Here is a 16,409-nt window from a genome sequence, read left to right on the forward strand (position 1 = left end):
TGTGGGTATAGGCATGAGTTATTATAGCTAGTTGAGGCTGATACTGTGTGTGGATGTGGAAATCGGGTCCTTTGGAGATGATCGTATAGTGAGAAATTTGGTTATGAGACTTATTGGTATTGGTGTAAGGAATAAATTTCAGCTGGGATGGTGTTGTCGGGCCTATGTGACTTGGGGTGACTTGGGATCACCTGCGAGTATATGTATGGTGTGTACATGCATTGATTTGAGGACTTCAGAACGATTCTTGGCATGTTCGAGGACGAATGTTTGTTTAAGAGGGGGAGGATGTAACGACCCGACCAGTCGTTTTGAGAATTTGCGTTCCGCTCGATGGTTTAAGGTCTTGAGCAGCTTTGTATTATGAATTATGACGTGGTCGAGTTCAGATTTTGGATGATTCAGAATTGATTTGGAAGAAGGATTCTTGCTTTAGAAACTTAAATGAAAAGACTTGACCAGAGTTTTGATTTTGTGTAGACGACTCTGAAATGGTATTTTGATGATTCCAATAGCTTCGTATGATGATTTTGGACGTAGGCGTGCGTCCGGATTTGGATTTGGAGGTCCATAGGATAATTTGAACCATTTTGAAAAGTTGAAGTTTTGAAAGGTTAAGAGGTTTGACCGGGAGTTGACTTTATTGATTTCGGGTCTGAATTTCGATTACAGGAGTTGGATTAGCTCCATTATGTCATTTGGTACTTGAATGCAAAATTTGGCATCATTCCAGGTTGGTTTGATATGTTTCGGCATGAGTTTTAGAAGTTGAAAGATTTGAAAATTCATAAGTTCAATTCATGGTGTGATTCCTAGTTTTGACGTTATTTGTTGTGATTTGAGGCCTCGAGCAGGTCCGCATTATGTTATGAAACTTGTTGGTATGTTTTGACGGGGTCCCGGGGGCTTCGGGTGGATTTCGGATGGTTAACGGCTTGGAGTTTGGACTTGGGAAATTTCTGGGCTGCTGGTTCTGGTGCGTCGCACCTGCGAATTTTGGTGCGCTGGTGTGTGACCGCTTTTGCGAGAGATTGGTCGCTTCTGCGACATTGGTGCCACCCTGTTGAATCGCTTTTGCTAATGGAGGACCGCAGGTGCAAGGACGCATTTGCGGAAGGAAGATCGTAGATGCGCGTTGGAGGCTCTAGATGGTGTCCGCTTCTGCGAAATTTGAGCCATCGCAGATGCGAAAAGATGGCGGCAGGTGCGATCCTTACATTGGCAAGTGAAGGCCGCAGATGCGTCGAATTGGCTCGCACAAGCGAAGGCGCAGGTGCGCGTGTGTGTTCGCAAATGCGGAAGTCCTGGGCAGAATCATATAAGTCGAGGCCTCGATGGTATGGTCATTTTCTTCATATTTTGAGTTGTAGACTTCGGATTTGGGCGATTTTTGAGGGGTTCTTCACGTGGTTGTTTTGGGTAAGTGTTCTTTACCCGGATTTGTTTTTATTTCATGATTTTATCTTTGTTTTCATCATTAAATTAGTGAATTGGATGGAAGAAAATGAGAATTTTGTAAAAGTCCATCAAAAATGTAAATTGAGGATTTGAAGAGCGATTTGATATCGGAATTTGATAATTATAGTATGGTTGAACTCGTATCGTAATGGGTGTTCGGGTTTTGTAAATTTTATCGGGTTCCGAGGTGCGGGCCTGGGGGTTGACTTTTAGTTTTAATTAAAGATCGAAGCTTTATTATCTGTAATATTTTCCTATGAGTTTTACTTATGATTTAAGTTAGTTTGACTAGATTTGAGCAGTCTGGAGGTTGTGTCACTCGAGAAGGTCATTTTAGGATATCGGTCTAGCTTATTTGAGGTAAGTATCTTACCTAACTTTATATGGGGGAACTACTCCTTAGGATTTGAGTTATTTGTGCTAATTGTGTCATGTGAAGGCCGTGTACGCGAGGTGACGAGTACGTGCTCAGGCTTAATTGTGGAAATTTGACCGTTTAGGGCTCTTAGGTTCTTATGTTCATTAGATATGAAGTTGTTTTATCGCGTTAAATCCTTCATTTATTAAATTTACCCTTACGTGCCTTATTTGGAATTAATTGATTCATGTTTTACCCTTGTTGCCATTTGAACTCTTATATGTCTTAATTGAAGCTGGTGCCTCTTTTATTGCCATGCTATCTTTTTCGAAATTGCTTATCCTTAATTGAAGTTATTATTATCTTTTCCATAATTGCTTATCCTTAATTAAATTTGTTGTTATCTCTTCCGTAACTGTTCAACCTTAAATGAAGTTTTGTTATCCCTTTTTATTGTCGACTTATCCTTATTTGGAATCATTGATTCATACTATCTTTGTTATCGTCAAGTTGTATTTTTGTGGAATCATTGTTACACATTATCTCTCCCTTATTGAGCTATTTTTGTTGAGACCATTATCACATGTTGTGTCTTTCTTTGTGAGCTCGTTCTTCCGTTTCTTTGTATTATGTAGTTCTTGTATTAATTTACTTGTCGTGTACTCGTGTTGATGTTGTTGTTACTGTTGTAGTCAGTGTTGTTAATCTGGGGGCTATGTGTGATTGTGGTATTGAAACTATTTTGAGGAAATATTGTGGCATATGGGAATATGTTGTGAAAGTCATTTTATTGTGTTGTTATGTTTTGGCATACGTGATACTGTTGAGAGGATTGTCGGGGTGTTCGCACGTGAGTTATCTGTACTATTGTTATTATTGATATTTGCACATGCGGCGTGACAAGGCGGGCTATATATGTGGGTTTGCGCATATGGAGAGACAAGGCGGGAACATTATTATGCATGTGCGGCGAGACAAGGCGAGCATTTACTTTATTATTGCGCACGTGGCGAAACAAGGTGGGCTATGTCGGAGAATAATTTGTGATGGTCTGGGGGCATTGTCATTGTTGATTGTTTGTGTAGTGGTGTGCCTACCTTGTGTGAGTTATATCTGATACATTTTGTGGTGATCGTTTCTTATGTGTCATTCATCGTCTCTACTCTTACTGGTTGACTTGAATTGTGATAGAACGCTTGCACAAGTATACACATAGTTAATCATCCATATCGGCTTAAGAAGACGAATCCTGATGTTATTGACCAGTTACCTGTACTTTTGATTACTTGCCTTCTGTGGGAGAGTTATTCTATTGGCATGTGAGTTGTCCGTGCGGTCATGAGTCATTGTTACTGTTGGCACGTGAGTGGTCCGTGCGGATATTTGATATTGTCACGCTCTTGGCACGTGAGTCGTCCGTGCGGTTATGAATTGAAATGTGGCCACAAAATGCCAGGTGATTAGGGTTCATGAACTGTGATCCGTGATTTGTGCTTATGAGGTTTGGTACCTCGTGAAAATTCTTGAATAAATCTGGTGTGAAAGCGGTTGTTCCTATAGAGTTGTTACTTGATTTCCTTTATTTGGTTTCGTCGGACTTAAACTGTGTTCAGCTTACTCTATATTGTTATTACCTATTTGTTCCCTGTTGTTAGTTGTTGCTCTTAGTTTCCTATTACGAGCTTTGTTTCATTATTGTTCTATGCTTAGCTCTACATTGATATTGTCCTCTGCTAGTTCATATTTATACTTGTTCAGGTTATTTAGTCCAGTAGGTGTCTTGACTGTCCCTCGTCACTACTCCACTGAGGTTAGTCTTGATACTTACCGGGTATCACTGTGGTGTACTCATGCTACGCTTATGCACATTTTTTATGCAGATCCAAGTACATCGGAGTTGGTTGATCACTAGCTAGTTGTTCGGGCATGCTATGGAGACTTAAGGTAAACTTGCCGTCGCGTTCGCAGGCCTCGAAGTCACCTTCTGAAATTTCACCTTGTACTATTTATTTCTCTTCCGGAACAGTTGCATTTAGAGATTTTCTAGCAAACTTAGTAAAGCTTATGACTTGTACTACCGGGTTTTGGGATTGCTGGCTTGTATAATTTTTTTTTATTTCATATGTATTAGTTGTTGGTTGAATTTGCTGTTAATTGTTAGGCTTACCTAGTCCCTAAGACTAGGTGCCATCACGACATCCTACGGAGGAAAATTGGGGTCGAGACACTTCCATTAGACAAATTCCAAAAAATATTTAGATAGAAAATTTAACTATTAAGCTCTTAGATTGTCTTATTGGATATCTCTTTGCTGAAAATATGAACACGAATCTTCACCAATTCAAGCGTTATATCGCTATTAAGAGAATGAAATTTACGAAACAAGCTACAATTACAAAGTTGTTCCATCAATCTTGAAAGAAGTTATGTTTCTAGGTAGCTTTAAAATGTTTGCCTTGGAGTTTAAATCTTTTTACGTTTAGTTATAAATTTATTGGCTTTTTTGAATATTTAACTAATGAAAATGCATATCTTTTAAGATTTTAAATTTGAATAATTTTTTTAATCTTTTATATGTAACATTAAAAAATAAAAATAATTAATTTTTGAATAATTTTTATCTATTACAGCCAAAAAATATTTAAACGTCAAATGTTATTATAAGTGTATAGCATCCATTTACATTAAAAAAATAAGAAATATCAGAATAAACAAGGCTGTTATAGAGAGGGTTGATTGTATGTAAAATGTTGAAATTGAAGAGTTACTAAATATAAAAAAATATATTTTTTTTAAACAATATTTTAAAAAAAAGTAAGATACCTAAATTTAAACAGAGGAATATCAATTTTCAATGAATGTTTAAAAAAATAATTTTCACTCGACCAAACACCAAAGTATCTTTCAGAAAATATTGTTTTCTAAAAATATTTTTTCTTGAAAAATGATTTGTGACATACCAACCATGGGTGGCTCTAAATTGAAACCAAATTCACTATATCTGTTTATAAAATATACAAATCAAACCGGAGCGAATCAAATAGAATCCCTTTTTTCCCTCCAGTTTATTGGTTTTTCGATTTTTTTTTCTTTTTCTTCTCACACAAAATACAAAGAAAAAAAGGGTTTAAAAAAGGAAATTACTAGAGTGTTGTACACTAAAATTTTCTTGAAACTGGTACTAGTGCATATCAGAATGTTCCTTTCAAGTACTAATGCAAAAGTATTGAAAATTTTACGAAACTCATATTATCTCACTTGAAAATTATATTATTCGGTAATAGTAAGCTAAGATATAAGAAAATAAATAATAACTACGATTAATGCGGTGATCAAAAGGCAAGTAGAGTGATAGAACAAATTACCCGTTTTTAAGATTACTCCTAATTTTTATAGATTATATAATAAAGTTAAACATAATTCAGATATTTGACTAACAAAAGAAATGGTTAATAAATAAAAGGTAAATAGACAGAACGAAATTATATCACAATTAACCCCTCAAAGAATACTTTTTCCCAGAGAAAGCCTGAAACTTGGGTTCTTCTTTCTTTTCAGGTTCCTCTTTCACGGGTTCCTGCATATGGAAAGGAGCATTAACAGAGTGAGATACAGTAGCAACCGAGGTATAAACAGTCAAATTTGTATTAGCATGGAAAAGGAAAAGAGAGAAGAAATAAAGATTATGAATATTAGCATGTATAGAGATATAAAACCTTCTGTTTTTCAGGAGCGCGATTTGCATTTGAGCCAAATACAAGCTTCCCCTGTAACTGACGACTAGAAGTTTGAGAGCTTGCAGCAGCAGCAGCAGACTTCCCACTGCCATTAGTAACATTGGTTCGCTTGTCTGAGGATCCAGAGGAGGATAAAGGTGGAGGTTGCTGTTTTAATGGTTTCCCATCCAAACGTCTCGCTTCACCAGTAAAAGGGTTGAATTTTGGGTCTTCTACTTCAGCTGCAGCCTCTTGACCTGCATGAGCGAAAAATCATTAAGCTACCAGAAGAAAGTTCAGACACAGCAAGGTCTACAGTAATCTACAGGAATAAGCAATTACAGTTGAAAAGCTAACTCCTAGAACTGCAGCATACCGGCCAAATAACAATTGGCCCAACAATATCTATCACCAGACATCCCAACATGGAAGTATCATAAAGTCAACGCACTTCCAAGAGCACCAAGCTCCCTTTTGTTAACCACATAGATGTACACATAAAATGAACTTCAAAACTGTAGAAAGGCAATCGCAATAGCCATGAAACTCTGGTCATATTAAGAATTTGTCGTTGGTCTCTACAACCATATTAGATATTGCCTCCGTCTCACCTAGCTGCTGTCATTTGAATAGTATAAGATAAAATAGTTTAAATAGGTGTCAGGAGTTGATTAACAGTATTTCCAGAAGAACAATTAAATATGTCTGAAATATGGAGTTCTCCATCGATAGGTATTACAGCATGATCAACTAATATAAGCAATAATATGTGGTGCCACTAGAATTCTTGAAGATAAAGGAGAAAATTAATTTCAGTAAATTTCTTTTGGAGGGAGAAGTATCCAAATAATATTTAGTTCAAGTGTCAAAGGTTGAGGGACTTGTGATTTATGTCACAGGTCAATCCCTACGCCATGCGAACTAAGCCTGGTATTTAAGTGGAGAAGGGTAGAGATGCGGGCCCATATCCCCGAGTTTCAAAGGCTGTGGTTGGCCCTATTGGCCCCAGACGGATTTCTCGGTCCTAAAAAAAACATTGAAGAATATGCACCTTCTGCTGGAGCCTTGCTTGGATGAGAAGGAACCACTCTTTCAGGTTCTTTATAATCAAGAGGAGGAGCAAAGTCTACTTCGCAGTCTGTCTCAATAATACTTATTCCATTAGAAGGTTTTGTCTCCACAATGTCTATGTAATACTTTTTGTTGTTGTAAGCCACCATAATACTATCTCCGGTCGTTAAGCAGGAAAAGTTTCTGAGTGTCGTCTCCAAGCTGCATCAGAAAGGGAAAGAAGTCAAACGTCAAAGCATCCATCAGTATGTGGATATTTTTAAATTTTAAAAATGAAAATAAACTATACTTGTCAATCATTTCACCTAACTTTGCCTAGTATTCAAGCAGGAAACATACAAATAATAGAGCAATTAGAATAAAGGGCAGCACTCTATGGATTAGGACATGCGGAAGTCAAATATGTGCATATTCATAAATGGAACACAAACAAAGTTAATTATTATTCATGTTTTATCCCTCTATAAAATATCATTTCAATTCCACATTTACTCGTAGAAGGAGATATGTCAAACATTACCACACTATCATTAACTCTAATTATTACTTAAATGACAACGAAAAAGCTAACGCGGAAAGTATTTTGAACAATAAGAACTCCTTGCTTAGATCTTTATGCTTCTTCCCTAGGCCCTTTCTCTCTACTTAGCTACATGTCAAACATAACTATTTCAATCCTGGATAACAAAATGTTTCCCTTTTGCTGACGACGCTCCTTTGGTGCTTCTAGCTCTACAAGGAAACATTTACCTCATTAACAAATGAACAATCTCACAAAAAGTTCATTCAGTAACAAAGAGGTGAAATTGCTCTATGTTCTTATACATCCATGTACTGAAGCAGTATCACTTCAAAGTTGACTCAGCTTTTAACTGGTTAAGAGGAATGACTAGTGCACCAACATTAGACTTTCAATATCTAATGTTCCATATGGCGAGTAGTTACCGAAGTACACCAACAATAAAGTGCCAATCCCGTTGAATTAGTCTCGTGATCTCTCCTAAATGATTTAGCTCAAAATTGTCCTTAAGTTCCACTTAACTCAGGAACATGGATTTGGTCTATTTTTACCACACTCCACTCTCCTATTTTGAAGACCATTATCTCCTATTTGCTTGTTTCATAATCTGATACATTTCAATATTTTATTATTACTAAAATATGCCACGGCACATACACTCTTATACTTTAAAAAAGTAAGTACTTTCAAAAAGTTAACTTTATCTACACACTTGGACCCACTTTCATTTATAAACACAAAAATTTCAGTTCTTAACTTAATAATCATGCCCCAAAAAAATATGAATGGGTACAGAGGGATTGCTTATCTTGTCTTGCTTTATTTTCCCTTTGAACATTCACTTTTAAGTCTCTAACAATACAAACTTAAAATCAAACATTTAACAGACTTTTAAAGAAACATACACGCAAACATTGGGTGCGCCATGAATTCTAGAAAAACTATGTAGAAGCAATTGGGTCCCCACAAACACAAGCAGAAAATGGAATTGAACCACAGAAAAGTAACAAAAGTTCAGCAAACCAACATGGCCTTTGGGTTCGAAATATCCAAAAAATCCTTTGTGTGCGGTTGCAACTTGACATATTTCCCCTTAGGAAGTGTTACATTTTTCACTGTAACAATATCTCCTTCTTGTAGGAATAAATTTTGCATCATCTACAAGGCCCATACCTTAATGAGTTAACGAGCAACAGTTAAGCTGAACTGAAGAAAATAAGATTACACAGAAGTAACACGTACCCAGTATGGCATATATATCATGCCCTCTTCTGCAATGAACTCCAAAACCCCACAGTGAGAAACCCGCTCTGCTGCAGCGTTTCGAAGCTCAAACAACATTGGGTAATCAATGTGAAGTGATGCTGCAAAATTTACATTCAATATTGAATACAGGTGAAGAAAAGGACAAGCTGCCAACTGTTAAAGGTGCAAAATCTAAATAGCTGATAATGCCACGATACAGAACAAACTGACCTAGGCGATCAAGAGCAGAGGGAGGCATTATAACTGAAAAAATAAAGAAAATGCAACATAAGACTCAGAGATCGAATCACCTATCGCAGATTAAAAAAAAAGCTATAGGCCTTACTTACTTTTGTCTCCATTTTCTAACTGGGGCTGCAAAGTGTGAAACAAACAGAATCAGAATTGAAGTGAAAGTAGCAGAAAATAAATACCAACGGAAAACAATTTGAAATGGGAGAAGCAATACATGAGACAAACATCTGACATACAAGTTTATTACACATATAAGATCCATCTTCCGCAACATATATATATATATATATATATATATATATATATATATATATATATATATATATATGGTTTAAAACAAAACCTCTTTTGACGTACAACTATAGTAAAAAGAACTGCTAGACAGTTAAATCCCCCCTTCCCCTTATCACAAAAAAAAATCCATTCCCTCCCCCATCCTACCCCCTTCTCTTTAACAACAAAAATGTACATGACGCAACCTGGGGAAATAAGATGTGATGGACTTTTGTGGGGATGACAATCAGATGGAAGTCAAAGGAACAAGAAGGATTTTGTGAAACCTTCACAAACAATTACCACAGTAGATTAGAATACTAAAGGAATTTAAAAACCTTCCAACCTTATCAATGAATGATGCAGGATAACACCGGTACGTCTGTTCAAATGATCTTCCATGATATCCATATCCATCAAAAAACTGCAGATCACAAACCAAAAAGTACAATAAGGACAAAGGAAGAAAACACAAACAACGTAAACGTCAATAAAGTCAATCACAGATTTGTGAAGGTTATAAAACAGAATTAAATAACATCAAACAAAGAACCACTGCAATCAACATAGAAGATGCTCCTATGAAGGTAGAAGCACTGAGTGATTGGCTTTGTTTAGAGAAGCTTATGGAAAACAAAGTCGGTTTAGCCAATTCCAATTAAAAGATGTACCCTTTCAATAGTATGTTTCTGTAAACAAAATTCTGCTCTGTTGCAGATGTACAAATTTGTCACTTAATGGTACTCAACCTATTTAACTACTGTAATGTCCACTGGCCAATATTCCTCCTCCGTTCTCGAAATTTCGCAAAAGGAGGAAACGTGCCCCTATTGATGTACATTCTATTCATAAGTTCAGTGCTCCCAAAACAAGCAGTCAGATTTTCAGCTCTTACTAAATTAAGAAACCCCAATTAATATAACTTCAGTCAGAATCCAATTCCATCTTTTATTCAAGAGAAAAATATTATTATATGCTATTCTGAAGACAGCCTAGCTTGTTGCAAAAGTGCAAAGTAATGCTGCATACAATAAACCCAATATGGTCTAGCCCTTTTTATTCTTAAAATAAAGGCAAATAAGTTATATTTATAAAATAAAATTAGTACAACCACGGGCGTATATATCAAGAAGCGGTGGAGAACAGGAAATTTACCATAATTGCTATCTCCGAATCACCTGAACTCAACTGTCTCAGCTAACCTATAAAAGAACGGCGAACAAAGAAAAAAGGATATTATAAAAAATATATACTAGTCTTTTCAAAACAATGGCTGATCATTGGATGACTCAGGAATCAGGATATGCTTTTCATAATTAGTACTAGTAATTCAGATTTTTTTCCAGAAAATTTGGAACACAATCACAAGTTCGAGCCTTTATCACATGAGAAGCAAATAAGAAAATATATTAACTCCTAAAAACTACAGAGAACTGTGATATTAGAGTAGAAGGTTTCTATGAGCAAAGGGAAGCAGATATAGCACTAGTCCAATTCACCAAAATTTATGTGTTTACACTTAAGGATCATTGCAAAAAAGACTAAGGCTTGTTGTCAAATAAGAAGCAAACAGAACAGGAAAAATTATGAGAGAAAGAGAAACATACGATTTGATTCCTTCAGAGAGAGGGGGAGAGAATGTGAGGAGTTCGTGTAGAATGAGAGAGAACTTATATGGGTCTTGTTTGTTTAGCCGACCCGCTAAAAGGAATTTGGGCTTGGGCCAATCTCTGGACCATGAAATAAATTTGATTCATAAATTCATAGCTACACTCCTACTTGGAAAAGGAAATTCCATGGCATCTAAGCTTATTCACAAATCACACTTAGGTCTAATGTTAACTATTAATAAAAAGACCAACCCGTGCACGAAGTATTCTGCGTTTCCGATTATAACATTTTAGTTTTGATATAAGAGATTTACTAGTTAAAGTTCAAATTTTGTATAGTGATAGAATAAAAAGTATTAAAACTCAATTAGATTAGTTATAATGTAATTACATATAATTTGTTAATAATAGTAATTAACATGTTATTACAAGTTAAACTGTATCAATGATGTACATAATCTTTACATTGTTGGAGGAAAGAGAAAGAAGAAAACGATTGTAGGAAACGAAATTATACTTATTGTGTGAAAGAATTTTATTGATATGACTAGATAATCAGCCAGAGTACAAAGCAAAAGCATGCCAAAACCAAAATTCATATTTGTTACTTTCGAAAGAGATGTAAAAAGTGAACATTAAACAAATGAGTTTTTCCCATTGTTCAAGGGAGCTCTGCCATGGGAACGAGTTGGTGGACAAACGAAAGTGTCTCACCTTTATTTTGTATTTACTTTAATTTAATCCACGTTAGTACTATTAAACCGAGGGCTTTTATTTAATCAGAGTTCGAGTCATGACGAGTGTAATAAAAAGGGGAAGTTACATATTTGACCGTTCGATTACAAATAATTACAGTACATTATTTAGTATATGTAATATTATACGCTAATTATACACAATATATATTTGCTGATTATTATTTTATAAAATAAAAAAAATTAAAAACAGTGTGAAATCCCGGGGAAAAAAATCCCAAACCCAACTGCATCAGAACACGGAAGCCACGTGTATGAAGCTTGACTTTATTTATCAACCAGATTTCAATTATTAACTTCTAGAGCATAAAATCAGATCCATACACAAATACTCGATAAAACTCTCCTCGTATCTAAATCTAATCAATTTCTCAGATCCAAAATCCGATCGGAACAATGTCGTCGACTTTCAGCGGCGATGAAACTGCTCCTTTCTTCGGCTTTCTCGGCGCCGCTGCGGCTCTCGTCTTCTCCTGTAAGTTCTCAAATCTCCATCAATAGATTCGCATCAAGTCGCAATATACTTTAGATCTTATTGACGTTTTGTCGAATATCTCGTAGGCATGGGAGCAGCGTACGGAACAGCAAAGAGCGGTGTAGGAGTGGCGTCTATGGGAGTGATGAGACCGGAGCTGGTGATGAAATCCATTGTTCCGGTGGTTATGGCTGGTGTGTTGGGTATTTATGGTTTGATTATTGCTGTTATTATCAGTACTGGTATTAATCCCAAAACGAAGTCGTATTACCTGTTTGATGGATATGCTCATCTCTCGTCTGGTCTTGCTTGTGGTCTTGCTGGACTTTCTGCTGGAATGGCTATTGGTATTGTTGGTGATGCCGGTGTTAGGTATTCATTCCTTTTTTTAAAAAAATTTTTATTGACTTTTTTGCTGCTTCATTGTCCACCTATTACTTCCATGCTAATGCATGTTGACTTGAATCTGAGAGATTTTATATTGGTGACTGGTGAGAATTAGGCGAAGTTGAGTATTTGTCTTGTATTACCTGTTAAAATAAGGTTAGGATTCGGCTTTCTGGTTATCTCTTTTTATAGGTTCCAAAGGTTACAATGTTGTATCTTGATCGAGATGCTTGGTATGTATGCTCACTAAGTTGTGATTTCTTTATAGGAAGATGTTGGTAGTATGAAATGAAAGAAAAGAAAGTAAACTTATCAAAAAAAAAATGTAAACTTTTGTTTCGAGCTAGTTAACCATGTGAATAGGAAGGCATCTTGGGTAACTTTTGTTAAGGTCAAACTTCATAGTTCTAGTGTGTCATCTAAATTTGTCTGGTCCTGGTTAGAAATAATTTTCTTGTGTACTTTTCAAAGTTATATCGGGAATTATGCAGCAGGACTAAGGTTAAGTGGCTTGAGTTGTATGTCGAATGAAGGTTAGAACCAAAACCACAAATAATAAATGGGTTAGGTTGCAGTTAGCAAGTTGTCGAGAAAAACACTCTTATCAAAGTATTTATTGAGAAGTTCTGTTGTAATAGATTGTAAGCATTGCTTTTGGGACTACCAGCAACCTTACACACAAACATTAGTAAGATGTATGTACATTAGATGTTATCATTGAAGACTGTTCTTATAACTTTCAAATAATAAAATGAGCCATATGTAACTACAATGGCATCCCATACCATTTTTATATTTTGGTCTATCATTGATATCATTGTTAAGTCAAGTTAACATATTAAATTCCGTGCTCTAGCCAAAACAATCACCTAAAATGGGAAGACTGAGTGCTTATGATCTAGGAAAATTGATTTATTCTCTTTCTGAGTTGTCCAACAATTGTCTGCACCTTCATTAAATAAGAACTTCCAAATATAGTGCTATTTCAAAAAGTTTACACGATGCACTTTTCATTCATTCAATCAATCAATCAATCAACTTTGAGTCTATTATGCTACGTACAATATTTAGAGGATTATTTATCATTAGATTGATTTTACGCTGGCAGTTAACCTACAATAAGTCAATAACTTTTTTCCTTCATTTGGGTTTAGGATTGGCTACACTTCTATCTTACAGAACTTCTACCTTTTCGAAGCGTGGCCTTTATCTGTTCTTTTAGGCCATCTTCTTCTCTGACCACTACATAATTTTACCATCACCTCTAAACACTATTTTCTGCCTCTTTTAGTTTTTCAATTTTGGCTTCTGCAAATACCAGTTTGTGTTTAGAGAATACTTGACACCGCGTGATAGTTGAAAGATTCAGATGATGATTGATCCTGCTTCTCTCTGCGTGTTTGCTCCTTTTGGCATGTATTGTATCCCACAGAATTCTGTATCTTTGATAATCTTTGACTTGATTTTAATCATCTTGGACGAACATTTCAGTTAAATATTTGAACTTACTTTCATATGTGTTTTTCATGTAATGTAAATGATTAAGTTGATATTTTATATGCTAATGACTAAGTTGAAACCTTAAAAAAAAGTCTAGAAGATGCGCAAAAGATAAAGGAATAACTTTTCTCCCTTTTGGTGATGTAAGCTTTTGTAAGAAAACTGAGATCTGTAATACCAACAGATCCTTTTGTGAAACTATGGGTTTGCTCAGATATTTCTGTAGATTTTCTCAGCGCAAAGATTTTAAAAAGAAAGGGGGCAGGATTGGAACATATGAGACCAGTTTTATGTTTCCTTAAGATAACAGGGAAGCTTATATCTTTTATAAGACCGGCTCCTCATTTTTTCTCATGATAATGTGATTGGTGTTAGTGATATTAGGTTTTTTATTTTTGGCCTCAATACAGAATATGGTTTTTAACAAGCCAAGACAATCTAGAAATCTTCTGCAATTATACTCTTCTTTGCATTGTGTGATGCAGTTATTATGCTTGGACATGATGGGGCGTCTCCCATGATTTTGATTAATTTCCCTCTTCTTACAAAAATTGTTGCCTTTGGTTGCCAAAAGGCCACTGATTCATTTCATTTGCCTTTTCCAATTCCAACCTGCCCTAAAGGAAAAGACTGTTACATGAATGACACTAGATTGTATTTTTTATCTTATAAAAAGAAAAATGAATGACTAGATTGAGCTCCATGATGTCCTGTAGAGAAGCCTTTCTCCTAATAAAGTGTGGGAAAGTAAAAGGAAAAATAAAAAGTATTCTGGCAGTTGAAGGTCAGCTGATAGTTAGTACCTATGGTGTCCTTCAAAGTGTTTGTTATTTTTAGCAATGGGCTTTCCTGACGTGGAAGCTGCGTTTGATGGAAGACTGATCCAAAAAATGTAATTTGTACTCTTGATAATGCTCTGCCTGCACAGCTGCAGCATGTTAGTATATTTCAACATACCTTAGGTCTTCCATCATTGATGCCTTTGTTTTCCTCTCTGATTTCTTTGCCATATATCTTGACGTTTTGTCAGACACTTTTTGCTTGATTATCATTCTCAAAATTTTCTGGCTTCTTTATGTGGTGAGGCTAAACTGTTCAAGGTCCACAGTTGCCTTTTCTTAGGGCGTCTCATTTTTGTTGGAAGAAATTAAGCAACCAGTGTCATTGTTAGGGGTACTGCAGCTTAATTATTGTATGGACTATTCTCTTCTGTTTACGTGATTGGCGCTATTATTGCATTGTGTCATGTTGATTGCATTTTATTGCTAGTGTGCTGAACAATATTCATATTTTTACAGGGCTAATGCACAACAGCCAAAGCTTTTTGTTGGGATGATCCTCATTCTCATTTTTGCTGAAGCTTTGGCTCTTTATGGGCTTATTGTTGGAATTATATTGTCTTCACGAGCTGGGCAGTCCAGAGCAGAGTGAACTTGTCTTATTAATGCTATTCTTACTATGATGTATGTGAGACTCGGTAAACTTTGGCAAAGGTTGATCCTTGCTAAAGTCGAAAAGCTATATCTATGCCTACGCTTGTTATTCATGATGGCACGGTTGCTACTGGTGCTGCTATGTGCTGTTTGTAGAAGTAGGAGTGAGTATTTATTTTAATAATAACTTGAGAAGCTGTCCTATTTGATCACTATTTGTTGTATCTTGCAATTTTCTATTTTTGAACAGCTTTGTGCATGTAATGATTTTTTTTCTATAATTTGTTATGACCCCGTGCAACATGTATGACATTCCCGCTTAAATATTTCTCTGAATAACAAACTCTATTGGGTGATGCTACTTGAAGATGCAGATATGGTTCATGTATTATTTAGTTGGTGTTAGAACTGTCTTGTGCTGCACAAAGGTAATCTTATGGTCACTACTATTTCTAGGGGTGTCAATGGTTCGGTTCGGCCGGTTATTTCATAAAATTTGTACCGTACTAATTTTTCGGTTATTTTATTTTGTATAACCAAAATTAGATTTTTCGAAACCATACCAACCATCTCGGTTTTTCTTTGGTGTCGGTACGGTTTGGTTAATTTTTCGGTATTTTAAAAAGAAATTCATGTAAGAGTCGCTAGTTGAAGTTAGAATGCGATAAATGCATAATTGCATATGATTTTGACAAATTCTCTATACATCTTTACTATTTTAAAAGAGTTGAATCAAAGTAACGTGAAAGATATCCATAATAGAGATTCATCCCATTATTCTATGGTAGCGTAAAATAAATTAAGCAAAAAACATGATATATATAAATCATACAAGTGAAAAGATACTAATCAAATTGGGATTCAAGAATAGAGTTTATTAGAAGATTAGTATCTAACAACAGAAATCTAAATATCCAATAACTCGTGACTTGCTAGAAGATTTCTAGATTGCTTAGTGGCTTGTTATTCTAGATGTTGAAACTAATTTATTTTCAATATGAGTAGTAGAATAGGTTTGGAAGTTGGGACTTTGGATATTAATTATTTGGTCACTTGTAGCCATTTTCATAATCCCAAGGCCCAAAAAAACTTAATGCTTTGTTGGTTTCAAACTTAGTATATAATATACTTTTCATATATAAATTTATTCGGTACGGTTTGGTATTTTTTCGGTTTATTTTTATAAAATTAAAAACCTACTCTATTATTCGGTACGATTACAAATTTATATAAAAACATACGGTTTAATTAAAAGTACCCTAAAAATCGGTTTTGTACGATACGATTCGGTCGGTTTAATCGATTTTTAAAGATCCATTGACACCCCTAACTATTTCTTTTAATTTGTATCTT

At 35.4% G+C, this 16,409-nt stretch overlaps 2 protein-coding genes across 2 annotated transcripts; one reads left to right on the plus strand and one right to left on the minus strand.

Annotated features, from left to right (window-relative positions):
• Positions 1-5,184: 5,184 nt before the first annotated feature.
• Positions 5,185-10,613, minus strand: LOC104109980 (uncharacterized). Its single transcript, XM_009619390.4, has 10 exons — positions 10,504-10,613; positions 10,052-10,098; positions 9,243-9,320; positions 8,719-8,743; positions 8,600-8,632; positions 8,366-8,487; positions 8,151-8,281; positions 6,584-6,804; positions 5,533-5,789; positions 5,185-5,393 (listed from the first exon to the last, which is right to left on the minus strand). Exons 2-10 carry the CDS (start codon positions 10,052-10,054, stop codon positions 5,310-5,312), a joined length of 954 nt encoding a protein of 317 aa, XP_009617685.1. The 5' UTR covers positions 10,055-10,098; positions 10,504-10,613; the 3' UTR covers positions 5,185-5,309.
• Positions 10,614-11,457: 844 nt separating this feature from the next.
• Positions 11,458-15,417, plus strand: LOC104109979 (V-type proton ATPase 16 kDa proteolipid subunit). Its single transcript, XM_009619389.4, has 3 exons — positions 11,458-11,736; positions 11,823-12,108; positions 14,922-15,417. The coding sequence occupies exons 1-3, from the start codon at positions 11,658-11,660 to the stop codon at positions 15,052-15,054; spliced, it is 498 nt and encodes a 165-aa protein (XP_009617684.1). The 5' UTR covers positions 11,458-11,657; the 3' UTR covers positions 15,055-15,417.
• Positions 15,418-16,409: the final 992 nt, after the last annotated feature.

This window comes from Nicotiana tomentosiformis, chromosome 1 (assembly GCF_000390325.3).
Source record: "Nicotiana tomentosiformis chromosome 1, ASM39032v3, whole genome shotgun sequence".
NCBI classification, from domain to species: Eukaryota; Viridiplantae; Streptophyta; class Magnoliopsida; order Solanales; family Solanaceae; genus Nicotiana; species Nicotiana tomentosiformis.